The sequence below is a fragment of the Galeopterus variegatus genome, unplaced genomic scaffold (genome assembly GCF_000696425.1).
Source record: "Galeopterus variegatus unplaced genomic scaffold, G_variegatus-3.0.2 Scaffold6576, whole genome shotgun sequence".
Classification (NCBI taxonomy): domain Eukaryota; kingdom Metazoa; phylum Chordata; class Mammalia; order Dermoptera; family Cynocephalidae; genus Galeopterus; species Galeopterus variegatus.
Genome location: NW_007732687.1, coordinates 47,674 through 62,898, shown reverse-complemented (window position 1 = coordinate 62,898; position 15,225 = coordinate 47,674). Strand labels below are relative to the sequence as shown.

The following is a 15,225-nucleotide window of genomic DNA, read 5'->3' as shown; positions in this document are numbered from 1 at the left end:
TGGTTATTATAGCTTTGTAGTATAGTTTAAAGTCAGGTAGTGTTGTGCCTCCAGCTTTATTGGGTTGTTTATTTTCTTACATTGAGATTTGAGAGGTGTATATGTTCTGTTCACAAGTCTTTATCATGTATGAATTTTGCAAATATTTTCTCTCAGTTCATCATTTGCCTTTTCATTTCCTTAACAGAGTCTTTAGAAGAGCAAATGTTTTAAAATTTGATTAAGTCCACTTTATCCTTTCTTTTCTTTCACGTATTATGTTTTTGGTGTTGTACCTCAGGAATCTTTACCTAACCCAAGGTTACAAGATTTTGTTTTATTTTTTCTTCTAGAAATGTTATAGTTTCAGGATTTACATTTAGGTCTATGATCCATTTCAAGTTATTTTTTGTTTATTACATCAGGTAAGGCTCTAATTCATTTTTTTTTCCTTTGGCATATAGATGACCAATTATTCCAACACTTTTTGAGGAAAAGACTATCCTTTCTCCATTGAATTGTAATCACACTATTGTGTAAAGTAATTGACCATACACATGTGGTTCTATTTCTGGACTCTCTATNATCACACTATTGTGTAAAGTAATTGACCATACACATGTGGTTCTATTTCTGGACTCTCTATTCCCATTAATATGTTTATCCTTTTGCCAGTACCCCGTCTTGAGTATTGTAGCATTATAATAAGCTTTAAAACCAGATAGTGTGAGTTCTCCAGCGTGATTTTCCCTTTTCAAAATTGTTTTGGCTATTCTACTTCCTATGCTTTTGCATGTAAATTTTAGAATCAGTTTGTCAGTTTCTACAAAGAAATACTGCTGGGATTTTGACTGGCATTACATTGAATCTATAGATTAATTTGGGGGAAGAATTGACATCTTGACAATGTTGAGTCTTTCATTCAGTGAGCATGTCTATCTTTTAATTTACTTAGTTCTTCTGTGACTTCTTTCATCAGTGTTTTGTAGTTTTTAGCCTTTATATCTTGCAAATGTTTAGTTAGATTTAATTAACATTTTATGTTTTCTGGTGCCTTTGTATGATACTGTTTTTAAATTTTAATTTCCAATTGTTCATTGCCAGTGTATAGTAATGTATTTGATTTTGCATATTGACCTTGTAATGCTGTGACCTTAGTAAACTCTCCTATTAGTTTCCATAGCTTTTTTGTGGTTTCTTTGTTGTTTTCTATGTAAACATAATTATGTCATCTTCAAATATAGACTAGTTATATTTCTGACCTTCTAATCCATTTGTCTTTTATTTCTTTATCTATCATGGAATTTTTATTTAACATAAAGTTTGTTTGTGGTGAATGAAAGTACATCACATTCTAATATCCTCTGTAAACTTATTCTTATGTGTTTGCAGAGATCATTTAGATGATCCACTGGATGATACCGCTACTGTGTTTCAGCAGCTGGAGCAGTTGTGCACCGTTAGCAGATGTGAATATGAAAAGACATGCACTCTTCTTGTACAGTTATTTGACCAGAATGCACAGAATTACCAAAAACTTTTGCATTCAACTTCTAGGATAACTGTGGACATGGCAATTCAGGAAGGTCAGTAAATCTTATGTGACAATTATATGAGTATTATGTTGAGTAATAAGAAGCATCATTAAGTATTTTATTTAATAATTTTACTACAGATTATTTTTATGCATTTCTCCCAATTGCGCCATTAACTTTACTAGCCTTTTATTTTGTATTCTTGTGGCTTGATGGTTTATTTTTAGTTCTTTACAAAATTCATAGAAAATATGAGGGCACTTCATAAAGTTCGTGGATAAAATAGAATTGTAAGATAATACGAATTTTTCCATGAACTTTTTGAAGTACTCTTGTACTTTTCTCAGGAATCACTATTAAAAAAAGCTGATAATGATCTTTGATTCTTGTGTTTATTAACATAACTATCTTTTAACTAATCATGTTCCCTTCTTTGCTATAGCTGATTGCAAACACAGAGCTAAATTTTAGCTGGTAAAAAAAAGTGTATAAGGGCCGGCCCGGTGACGCACTGGATAGTGCGCCGCTTGGGAGGCGCGGCGGCGCTCCCGTCCGAGGGTTCGGGTCCCACGTACAGACCGGTTCCCGCTCACTGGCTGAGCGAGGCGCGGGAGCAACACCGAGGNAAAAAAGACAAAAGACCAAAAAAAAAAAAAAAAAAAGTGTGTAAGACCTCATTGTGGTTTTGCTTTTATGCGTTAGCCTTCACTATGTTTTTATTTTATTATTTTCATTCCTCAATTTTCTCATTATTTTGCTTTTAATTCTTTATTAAAGCAATTGATATTTATTTCTCTATATCCTTTAAGGAACATGGCAGGGAATACAAATATATGAACACACTTTTCAGATTTTTTAAATGGGATGTATTATGAGAACTAGATTTATACATTTCTTTTTTTTTTTTTTTTAAGGTCCTTTTTGTGACTGGTAAGGGGATTGCAACCCTTGGGGTGGTGTTGCCCGCCCCGCGCTCAGCCAGCGCGTGCCCCGGCTGCGCCATGGGGTTGGCCCTAGATTTATACATTTCTTTTTTTTTTTTTTTGTCTTTTTCCGTGTCCGGCAACGGATCGCCACCCTCAGTGTCGCCCCCATACCGGACCGGGACCGGCAACGGGATCGCAGCCCTCGGTGTTGCTCCCACGCCTCGCTCAGCCAGTGAGCGGGAACCGGTCTGTATGTCGGATCCGAACCCTCGGCGGGAGCGCCGTCGCACTTCCCAAGCGGCGCACTATAGCAGTGCGCCACCGGGCCGGCCCCGATTTATACATTTCTTTTTTTTTTTTTTTGTCTTTTTCCGTGTCCGGCAACGGATCGCCACCCTCAGTGTCGCCCCCATACCGGACCGGGACCGGCAACGGGATCGCAGCCCTCGGTGTTGCTCCCACGCCTCGCTCAGCCAGTGAGCGGGAACCGGTCTGTATGTCGGATCCGAACCCTCGGCGGGAGCGCCGTCGCACTTCCCAAGCGGCGCACTATAGCAGTGCGCCACCGGGCCGGCCCCGATTTATACATTTCTAATAGAAGGCACTTTAATTCCAGTTTCAGAATTTTTTTTCTGTTTCTTTTATCTTGTGTTGGAAAGTGAGGTTGGTAAGGGATCATAGTTAAATTTATTTCTAATGATTTCCATATTAATTCTTTTAAAAAATGATTTAAAAGGTATGAAGGCACTTTAATTCCAGTTTCAGAATTTTTTTTCTGTTTCTTTTATCTTGTGTTGGAAAGCGAGGTTGGTAAGGGATCATAGTTAAATTTATTTCTAATGATTTCCATATTAATTCTTTTAAAAAATGATTTAAAAGGTTATCCTTTACATTTGCATAATGTTTTCTTAAAATGCCATTCATTTGTTATCCGTGGGGCCGACCCCGTGGCTCACTCAGGAGAGTGTGGCGCTGGGAGCGCCGAGGCCGCGGTTTCAGATCCTATGTAGGGATGGCCGGTGCGCTCACTGGCTGAGCGCCGTACGGGCGACACCATGCCAAGCGTTGTAATCCCCTTGCTGGTCACATAAAAAACAAACAAACAAACATTTGTTATGCATGCATCCTTTTTTTTTTTTTTTTTATTTTTTTTATAAGTCTAACAATACTGCTGAGGGGCTAGACAGTGGAGTGAGTAGTTAACCTTCTCTACTTTCAGTGTTCTTTCTCTCTTTTATTGGGATCTCATTATTTATAAATTAAATGGAAAATTATTATTTTCCAAATAACATTTTTTTGTAGCATTTAGTTTCTTCATTACTGATTTCTTTTAATAGAGTGTTGAAAATTATTAAATATCAAATATGTGTAAGAGTATATTTACATTTATTGAAACAGAATAGCAATAATTAACACCATCACCTAGCTGAAAGAATAGGTCAATGCCAGTATCATTGCAGCACCCTTTGTTCCTCTTTCCAAATGTATCCTACCTGCAGAAAATACTTAAAATCTTGAATTTTGTGTTTGTCAGTTGATGCCTTTCTACATAATTTTACTACATATGTTTGTATTCTGAAAATAATACATGGTTTTGCATATTTCTGAACTTCATACAAATGTTTTATTCTTCTACAAGTTTATTATTTTGTTCTACAACTGTATTATTATTTTTCAGTATTACATTTATGAAAGCTCATATTTATGCATATAGCTATAGTTTCATTTTCACTGCTACACACTAGTTGTTTGAATAACCACAATTTATACTCATTCTTTTATCAATGGGTATTTGATATTTTCTCTATTTTTTGCTAATACAGTCATTGTTGCTGTAAAGTTTGTTGTGTATATCCATTACATATTTAGCTTTAGTAGATCATTTCAAATTATTTTACAAAGTGATTATACTAGTGTTCATCCTACCAACAGGAATTCCTATCGTCCCATCAGCAATTAGCAAACATTTTCTTACAGAGTGCCAGATAGTAAATGTTTTAGTTATGTGTTGCAACTACTCAACTCTGCCTGTATAGGTAGGAAGTAGCCATAGACCAGATGCATGGCTTCATTCCAGTAAAATTTTATTTACTGGAACAGGAGGCTGTCCCACAAGCTATATTTTGCTCTCCCCAACCTAGATCCTTAACAACAGTTCATATTATTAGATTTAAATTTTTGCGATCTAGTTGAGATAATATATGTCATGAATATTTTACTTTTCACTCCCTTGATCATTAAGTTTAGCATTGTTTCATGTTTATTGACTCCTAGTTATGTTATCATTAGTAATATACTGTACTGCATTTTCCCTCGCCATTGGATTATTTGTCTTTCTCTTACTAATTTGTAGGAGCTCTTTATATGTGTGTATATATATGTTTCCATAGTCCTTTAGGTTTTTTGAATTGTAAATATCATCTCCAAGTTTGTAACCTGTCTTTGCAAATCACATTAGTGTGTTTTTTTAAGTTATTTTCATATCAAATTGATTTTCACTAATTCACCTAATTTTTTTGAATAAAGTAATATATTTATATTGTCCAAAAAAAGAATTTTAAATATGTTCTATTCCAGTGCTATACTCTCTTCCCATTCTTCACCCTAGCAAGTAACCATTCTTACTAGTTTTGCATTATCTTTCCAAAGTATTTATGTATATATTCAAATAATTGTGAATTTATAAATTCTTATCCCCCCATATTTACACGGAATATGTCATATGATGGTCACTGTTTTATTTCTTGGGGTTTTTTTTAATTAAAAATGTTATATAGCTATTTCTAAATCAGTATATAGAGAGCTCTTATTTTCTGTAGATAGGTATGTTTTATTCTTTGAATGTATCATAATTTATTTAACCATTTCCACCACTGTTGACAGTCATTTGAATTTACAGTCTTCTCCTATTAAGAGTATTGCTGTACAGATTAACCTTGTACGTATGTCATTTCATGTGTATGCAAGTTTATAAATTTCCAGAAGTAGAATTGTTGTCGGATGGAAGGGTTAATGTATTTATAATTTTACAAATATTGCCAAATTGTTTTCTGTAAGGTCTATACCAATATACTTGTCCACCAGCAATCTATGAGATCATTTCTATATAACCTCTATAGAACAACATTGCCAAGAGGTTGAATTCTTGGCAATCCAACGTGTGAAAAATGGTTTCTCAGTATAATTTTACATTTGCATTTTTTGTATCAGTGAGATTATGCATTGTTTAGATTTACCTAAGAACCATTTGGTCTTCCTTTTTTTGTAAATAAACTATTCATTTCCTTTGCTCATTTTCTGTTGGCTTGTTGGTCCTTTTTTCCCTGTTGATATCTAAGAGTTCCCTAAAGTTTAGGAAAGTCAGCCTCATATCTATGATCTGAGTTGCAAAGATCTTTTTCCCTTTTTTGTTTTTGAATGTACAATTTAATGAATTTAGCAATTATACACAGCCATGTAACCACCACCACCACATTTAAGATAGCGAATACTCTCTTCACTGTAAATAGTTTTCTCATGCTCTTTGATCCCCTCCTCCAGATCCTGGCCCAGGCAACCACTGGTCTGATTTCTGTCACAATGGTTTGTCTCTTTTAGATTTTTATATAAATGGGATCATAAAATAGGCAGTCTTTTGTGTTTACTTTGTTTGCTTAGCATAATGTTTTTGAGATTTAAATACGTTATCTGTTTTAATATTTTGTTCCTTTTTATTCCTTGGTATGGCTATAGTATTACCACAGTTTATTCACCAGATTGTGGATATTTGAATTACACTTCCAGTTTTTAGGTATTATGAATAATGGTGTTATGAATGTACCTAAATTTTAATAATGGGGTTTGTATGTACCTGAATTTTAATTTCTTTTGGGTTAATATCAAAGATAGGTGCTAGGTTGTATGGTATGTATATGTTTAATATTATAAGATACTACTATACTACTTTATGAGATGTCTATTATTTTTCATTTCCATTAACAATCTGTGAGTATTTCAGTTGCTCTACATTCTAATCATTGATACTAACTATATTCATAACTTTAGCTATTCTACTGGGTGTTTACTGGAATCCCATTGTGGTTATAATTTGCATTTCCTTAGTGATTAATGATGTTGAGCACTTTTCATGTGCTTTTCTGGCCATTCATGTGTCTTCTTTTGCGAAAAGTCTGTTCACATCTTTTGTCCATTTTTAAACTGGGTCGTTGGTTCTTTAGTATGTGTTCTTATTATGGAATTGTAAAAGTGCTTTTTATTCTTTATACAGTTTCTTTTTCATGTGTATATTTTGCAAATATGTGTATGGTTTGCCTTCTTAACTGTCTTTCAAAGACTAAAGGTTTTTAGTTTTGATGGCCTACTTTTTCACTTTTTTCTTTGTGGATTGAGCTTTTTCTGTTAAAGAAATCCTGTCTAACCCAGTCACAAAGACTTTCTTCTATAATTTCTTCTATAAGTTTAATAGTTTTCAGCTATTATGTTTAGACTACGATCCATTTTGTGTTAATGGTTTTTAGTGTGTGTGTGTGAGTGTGTGTGTGTGTGTGTGTGTGTGTGTGTGTGATTCAGCTATTATGTTTAGACTACGATCCATTTTGTGTTAATGGTTTTTAGTGTGTGTGTGTGTGTGAGTGTGTGTGTGTGTGTGTGTGTGTGTGTGTGTGAGTGAGTGATAAGTTGTGAGTTAAGGGTCAAGGTTTTTCTCCTGTAGAGCTATCCAGTTGTTTTAGCACCATTTGCGAAAAGACTGTCTTTCCCTCCACTGAATTACCATTACACCTTTGTCAAAATCAATTAACCATGTGAGGTTAAGGTCTATTACTAGACTCTCTATTTTGTACCATTGATCTATACGTCTGTCCTTATGCCAATACTATATTGTCTTCTTTACTGTAGTTTTATAATAAGTCTTGAAATCAGGTGATGTAAATCATCCAATCTTGTTCTTTTTCAGAGTCATTTTAGTTGTTCTAGGTCTTTTGCCTTTCCATACTAATTTTAGCATCAGCTTGTTAATTTCTTCCAAAAAGCTGGCTAGAGGGCTGGCTGGTTAGCTCACTTGGTTAGAGCATGGTGCTGATAACACCAAGCTCCCGGGTTTGATCCTGGTAATGGCCAGCCACCAAAACAAAACAAAAAAGCAAAACAAAGATGCTTGCTAGAATTTTGATTGGGATTGCCTCAATCTACACATCAATTTGGGCCTGCTTAGCAGTATTGAGTCTTGCAATTCATGAATGTTTATTATTCTTTGTAGTGTTTGTTGTTTTCAGTGTACAGCTATTAAAAATTGTTCACTAAATTTATTTCTATCTATTTTTGATGCTTTTGTAATTCTGATTATTCTCTTCTACTCTGTAAAACCAGAATTGATTTTTTTCTTTGCTAAATTTATTGGTTCTAGTAGCTTTTTCATAGATTTTTTAGGGTTGTATGTATGGTCATGTTATCTGCAAATAAAGATAGTTTTATGTCTTCTTTCCAGTCTCCATGCCTTTTATTTCTTTTTTTTTTTTTGTCTTATATCAATGATAAGACTTCCAATACAATCTTGAATGAAAGTGGTAATAGTTTGTATTCTTGCCTCCTTCCTGTTTGTACATAAAAAGCATTGACCCTTTTACTGTTGAGTATGATGTTATCTGTAGGTTTTTAAAGATGCTCACAAGTTTAAGAAAGTTCTCGTCTATTCCTCAGGATATTTATAATGAATAGGGCATATTTTTTTATTTTTGGAATTTTTTAAAATGTACCTATTCAAAAGGCCTTTTTTATTTTTTTATTTTTTTCCTTTGTTATTTTAGTAATATAGTGAATTGATTTTTTATGTTAAACCAGCTTTTTATTCCCAGGATAGATCCTGCGTGCTCATAATATAGTGTTCCTTTATAAATTGTTAGATCCAGTTTGCAAAAAATTTATTTTACATTATTGTTTATGGTGTTTATGAAGGATTATAGGTCTGTAGTTTTTTTTTTTTTTTTCCTCGTGATGAGTGCCTGGTTTTGGTGACCGAGTAATATTGGCCTCATAAAATGAGTCTGGAAGAAGTGTTCTCTCTTACTCCTGTATATTCTGAAAGAGTTTGTATAGTATTGCTATTATTTTTTACATCAAAGTTTGCTAGAATTCACCAGTGAAGCCAGTGGGCATAGAGGGTTTATAATTACTAATTCATTTTCTTTAATTGATACAGTACTATTCAGATTTTCTGTTTTTCCTGGTGTCAAATCTAGTCACTTGTGTCTTTCAAGGAATTTGTCCTACATTTAAATTTTTTGGAATAAAATTATTCCTAATATTCCATAATTATTCTTTTAATATCTATAGGATTTGAAGTGATGCTCTCTTTGGGTGGGGGGACGGTTGGTATAGGGATCTGAACCTTTACCTTGTTGTTGTAAGGCTGCAATCTAACTATCTGAGCTAACTGGCCAGCCCATTCTTGACACTGATAATTTTCATCTCTTTTGTCTTTTTTCTCTGATTGACCCAACCAGATATTTATCAATTTTTTTGATCTTTTCAGAGAACCAGTTTTTAGTTTCACTGATTTTCTTTATTGTTTATTTCATTGGGTTTTTTTTTTTTTTTCAGCTTTAGTATTTTCTGCTTATGCTTATTTTAGGTGTTACATGTTTTTTCTAATATTGGGTGTAGACTCCAGATGTTTGATTTCTAAGTTTTTTTTTCATTTCTGATAAAAACATTTAAAGCTATAAATTGCTCTTTAAGCTTTGCTTTAGCTGCATCCCACACAGATTTTGATGTTTTAGTTTCATTATCATTTAGTTAGAAGTATTTTTTTTTTTCCTTTTTGTCTTTTTTCATGTCCGGCAACGGACTGCAACCCTCAGTGTCGCGCCCATACCGGACCGGGACCGGCAACGGGATCGCAACCCTCGGTGCTGCGCCCGCCCCTCGCTCAGCCAGTGAGCGGGAACCGGTCTGTATGTGGGATCCGAACCCTCGGCGGGAGCGCCGCCGCGCTCCCAAGCGGCGCACTGTAGCAGTGCGCCACCGGGCCGGCCCAAGTTAGAAGTATTTTATAATTTAATTCTGTCTTTGTTAATTGATGGATTATTTAGAAGTGTGCTTTTTATTTATAAATATTGGAGTTCACCTAATTATTGTTACTGATTTATAACTTAATTCTACCTTGGTCAAATATCATTTTGTATGATTTCAGCCTCTCTAAATTTATTGAGACTTGTTTTATCACCCAGCATATGGACTATCATGGTAAACCTACCATACTTAAAAAGAATATGTATTTTACCATTGTCGTGTATAGTATTATATAAATACAAATTAAGATGTTAATAATATTATGTAGATATTTTTTGTCTTTACTGATTTTTTTGTCTGTTTCTATTATTTCAAAGAGACAGGTGTTAAAATATCTCCAAATATGATTGTAGAATTGTCTATATTACTTTTAATTTTTGCTCCATATAGACATTTGTAATTGTTGTCTTCCTTAATTGACCCTTTTCTCTTGATTTCTATTTTATCTACCTATAGCCAATGCCCTATGCTTACTGTTTATGTAGTATATCTTTCTCCGTCCATTTACTTCTAATCTGTGTGTCTTTATATTTAAAATGTGTCTCTTGTAGATGGTATATAGTTCTTCCCTTTTAGAAAAGCCATTCTGATTATCTTTGTCTTTTAATTGGAGTGTTTAATCCATTAACTAAATGCGGGTAGGGAGGGTTGCCAATTTAATACCATTTAAACTATTTCCTTAGAATGAGGTTTTTCATATCACACTGGTAATCTGTATTTAGGCTACAAACCATGTGAGGTCTGACTTGAGGGTTTTTTGCTTCTCTCTACCCAGCACTGAAGTCAAGTCAGGTAAGTTTCTGTGTTGTCTTTCTGTGTCTAGTGCAGATTTTTTTTTTTCCAGTTTTCATTTTCTCTAGATGTAACTCTTTGTATCAGCTTTATTGCAAGCTTTGTTTTCTATTGGACTTCTCACATTGGTCATGTGCTAGGCTTTTTCCTTTGGCCATCAGAGGAGAAGCTTAAGCTCTCTCTTTGTTTCTGTGCCTGTGTCTCACATCATTTTTGATTAAGCCATTGAGGATTAATTTTACTCTTACCATCTCAGTAGCACATTCGGTGCCTTTGTACAAATTAGAAAAAGGTTTCCTTTCTTCCAGGCAGGGTGAACAGATTGGAATAGAGTATAGGCTGGATGGTTTTCAGTCCTCACTTGTCTCTTTAGTTGAGTATCTTTTTGTAGATATGTGGCAGCCAGGTGTCTTAGTCTGTTTTCTATTGCTGTCACTGATTATCTGAGACTGGATAACTCATAAAGAAAAGAATTTTATTTCTTACAGTTCTGGAGGCTGGAAAGTCTTAAGAGGATGATGCCAGCATCTGGTGAGGGCCATCTTGCTGTGTCATAAGAGGGCGGAGTGTATCACATGGCAAGAGGGCAAGAGCCTCCCAACTCAGGTCTTTCTTCCTCTTCTTCTAAAGCCACCAGTTCCATCATAAAGTGTCCACACTGATGACCTAACCTAATACTAATTTCCTATCCAAAGCCACCTCCAAATGCCATCAAAATATGAATTTGGGGATTAAGTTTCAAACACATGCATTTGGAGGATACATTCAAACCATAGCACCCTTCAAGCTTGTGTTGTAGTGTTTTTTTGTTTTTCTTTTGCTGGATGACACACACAATGATAGTCTTATATACTGTTGTTTCAGATTAGTAATCTGTGTGTAAACATTAATTTGGATAATGTTATGTTATAATTTGGATCATGTTTAGACAGCTACCTGTAAAATTAGTTTGTTTTTTTTCCGCCAGTTTGTATCACAGACAATTAATGTTTGCTTCTTTAAAAGTAAAGAGTTAGTGTTAACTTTGACTTCAGTGTGGTCAACTAGATGTTCTGAAAGCCCTTTCAGCTGCAAAAACAATCAAATCCTCAATGTATTTTTAATGCATTGGTGCGCGTACAGTACGCACATAAAATATCTTAGGGTTTTTTCTCCTGCTTTCCACTGCTCTGTCTCTCCCTTCTCTGATCACTTCTCTTCCCATCCCTCCAGTCAAAAAGTGAACTTTAATCAGAGTGGGACTGGTCAGCAGCAAACAAGGGCGAAAGATAGGGTTGCTCCCAAAGACAAATTATCAATATCAATGATAAAATGGGTGACAAAGCCTTAGGCTGCTAGCAAGATAGGTATGCTGAACTTGAGATTCTCGTGTTAATTTGAATTCTCAAAAGGGGATAAAGTGGTCTCAAATTGGTAGATCCCATGGCTCTCAGAGAAGCTAATTAAAATCTGTGAAGGATAGCAACCATAATTTAGGGCCTTGGGAATCCTGTAGATTAAGATCAACTAAAAAAGTGTTTATAATAAATAAAAAACAAAAAACCCATCACACAAACAGAGAAATAAGCTACCATGAATGAGCACTAACAAAAACAATAAATTATCTGTTTTATGTAGCCTACTCCTTCCCCCCACTTCAAGGACTCTTCAGGTGTTGGAATTGGATAGGAATATAAAATAATGATGTATGAAGTAGTTTAAAGAAATAAAAATAGAATGACAAATGAGCAAGCAATAGGAATATGAAAAATGACCAGAAAGATTTGAAAAAGACTTATGTAAAACTTTTAAAATTGAAAACATTGTCATCTAAAATTTGATGGATGTGTTAAACAGTAAATTAGACCCAACTGAAAAAAGAATTAACAAACTGGCAGTTAGATCTGAAGAAATTTTCAAGAATGCAGAGAAACAAGGAAAATGAAAATATTAAAAGAGAAGTTCAAGGATGGAATGAGAAGGTCAGATATGTCCAACTGAATCCCAGAAAGACAGAGTAAAGAGGATAGAGCAGAGGTGATAACTGAAGAGATACTGTCTGAGAATTTTTCTGAATTCATAGAAATTATGAATTCATCACTATAGGAAGCCCAACTATACCCATCAAAAACAAGAAACAGCACTTTAGTCAAACTGTAACCTCGAAGACAGAAAATCTTAAAAGCAGTTGGGGAAGAAGAACATTTATAAAATAGTGTAAAATAGACTGATAACTCACTTTTCAACAATAAAAATGGAAGCCAGAAGATGGTAGAATATTATTCTCAAAGAACTGAGCAAAAATAACTGCCATTCTATTGTATATCAGAAAAAGTATCATTCAAGAACAAGGATTAACAAAACACACTTTCAGACAAATGAAAACAGTGTTTATCAGTGGATCTTTACTGATGCTCGTCATTAAGGATTTCCATTAAACATTCTAAAGGTAATTTTTTAGGAAGAAGATACATGATCCCAGAAGGAAAGAAAGGAGTACATGGAAATTGGCAAACAAATATATAAATCTTAACAAACATAGTCTGTATTAAAAATATATATATAATAATTATATTTAATTTGTGGAATAAAAAAAAGAGTGAAAACACCCAAAACAGTAGCATATAAGAGAGCAGAGTGATAAGGATTAAAATTGTCTTAAGTCCTTGTCTTATTTAGGAGGGGAATGAAGATGATAAAATTTCAAGAATAACACCTTAAAGAATAGAAATTGTGTGATTATCTTCCATAACTCAGTAGAGGGAAAATAGTGAAATAGGAAAACAAGCAAATTCAATATTTTAAAAGGCTAAGAAAGGAGGGAAAAAGCCAGTAAAAACAAGACAATAAAAAATAAAATGGTATGAGCATTCCAGATATATTATTAATCCTATAAGCATAAATGAGCTGAATTTACAGTTAAGCTAGATTCTAAATTTAAATATTTTTTTAAAAGCCAAATGCTCATTATAAGAGACATACTCAAAACATTAAAACATGGAAAGTTGAAAGTAAAAGGCTGAAAAAAGATGTGCTATGCAAATATGAACCTAAAGAAAGCTGGGGTACATATTAATATCAAACAAAAAAGACTTTAAGCTAAAAAAAGCATTGTTATCACTAAAGAAAATGGTTTGTGCACCGGGCAGATATAACAATTGCAGATATCTAGTACCTAATGAAATAGACTCAAAACATATATAGCAAAAATTGGTAGTCCATCAGGAATAAATGACAGATCTACCATCATAATGAAGGGTTGCAGTACACTTCTCAATTATTGTTGATAAATAAGCAGCAAGTTAGTAAATTTAGAAAGGATTTGAACAATGTGATTAACAAGACTTCATTGAATTAATATGTTTTAAAAACTCTGGAACTGATAAAACATCAGTTTTCTTTAGGACACATGGCATGTTTAAAAAAACTGACCAAGTATTAGTATATGAAATGAGTCTCAAGAAATTTCAATGACTCAGAATCATAGAGAACACATATTCCTACCAATTTGCAATAAAAGTAAATTGCAAAAATAATAATAAATCCCATATACTTGGGAATTTAAAAATATACTTCTAAATAACTATAGTGTAAAAGAAGTCATTAGGGGAAATTTAAAAATAGAGCTACACAATAATGGAAATACAACCTTCTTGGAATACAGTAAAAAATAGAATTCAAAGGACGTTTATTGAACAAAAAGCTTATATTAGAAAAGAAGAAAGGCTGAAATGCTGTGAACAAGTATTCATCTTGAGAAATTAGAATGAGAAGAACAGATTAAACCATACAAAAGGAGAAAGAAGGAGATAGAGGTAGACATTAACAATTTTAAAAACAAAAGATTTGGAATTAAAAAATCAAAAGTTAGGTCCTTAAAAAGAGTAATGAAATCGACAAATCTCTAGTTAGATTAAGAAAAGAGAACTCATAAATATGAGGGTACTTCAAGAAGTTCATGGAAAGATTCATATTGTCTTTCAATTCTGTTATCCTACAAACTTTTTGATGGACAATTGTAAGTAATATTAGGAACAAAAGGTGAAATATAGCTATTATACAGCAAAAATTTAAAAGATAAAATTATTAATAGTATTTTCTGAGGTCAGTAAGTTAGAAAACTTGAAAAGGATAAATTTCTAGAAAAAAATAATACACAAGATTGACTCAGATTTTTAAAAAAAGCCAAAACTGGGAGAAGATATTTGCAACACAAAAAAACCAAGCAAGGATCACCATCTAAAAGAATATGAAAAGAATTTCTACAAATCAGTAAAGTAATTCTTTAGGAAAATAATGAATAGATACAAACAGGCATCTGCAGAAAAGGAAATATAAATGGTGCATGTATTTGAGAGGGGACCCAACTTTATTACTTCTACTACTACTACTAGAAATGGGATTTAAGGCCACATGAATTATGATTTTACTCCCAGTAGACTGGCAAAAATAAGAAATCTTATAGGAGAATGTGGGTCAAAGGAATTCTTATATACTTCTAATAGGAGCATAAAGTATAATCAATTGGAAATGGAATAAAAATGAATTTGGTGTTATATTGTAAAGTGGAACACTTGAATACCCACTGACCTGACACTTCGACTCTTACATGTGTCCTCTAGGAAATTTTGTCTATACAAGATTTTATGTGCAATAATGTTCATAGCATCATTGTTCACAGTGGCAAAAAGTGGAAACAGCTCAAATGCCTATCAACATGAAGATGGATAAACATCATAGTATACAATGGCTATTAAAAACAATAAAAATGAATGAAATATGGGTATATTTAACAAGGATGAATGTCAGAGATAAGATGTTTGGTGGGAAAAAAGCAACTCTCAGGAAGCTATATACAGTATGAAACTCAAAAAAGCCCCTAAACAAGTGAAACTAGAAACATTGATTTAGGAGTATATATATATATATATATATATATATATATA

At 33.5% G+C, this 15,225-nt stretch overlaps 1 protein-coding gene across 1 annotated transcript in view; it reads left to right on the top strand.

The window, feature by feature from the left end:
- The window catches only part of LOC103606431 (ran-binding protein 17), a gene marked incomplete at its 3' end in the record, with an annotated part of 86,600 nt that overhangs the window by 37,870 nt on the left and 33,505 nt on the right, over positions 1-15,225 (top strand). Inside the window, exon 12 of the mRNA XM_008591027.1 lies at positions 1,372-1,565. Within this exon, the coding sequence (XP_008589249.1) occupies positions 1,372-1,565 (194 nt within the window). The remainder of the gene's footprint in view (positions 1-1,371; positions 1,566-15,225) is intronic.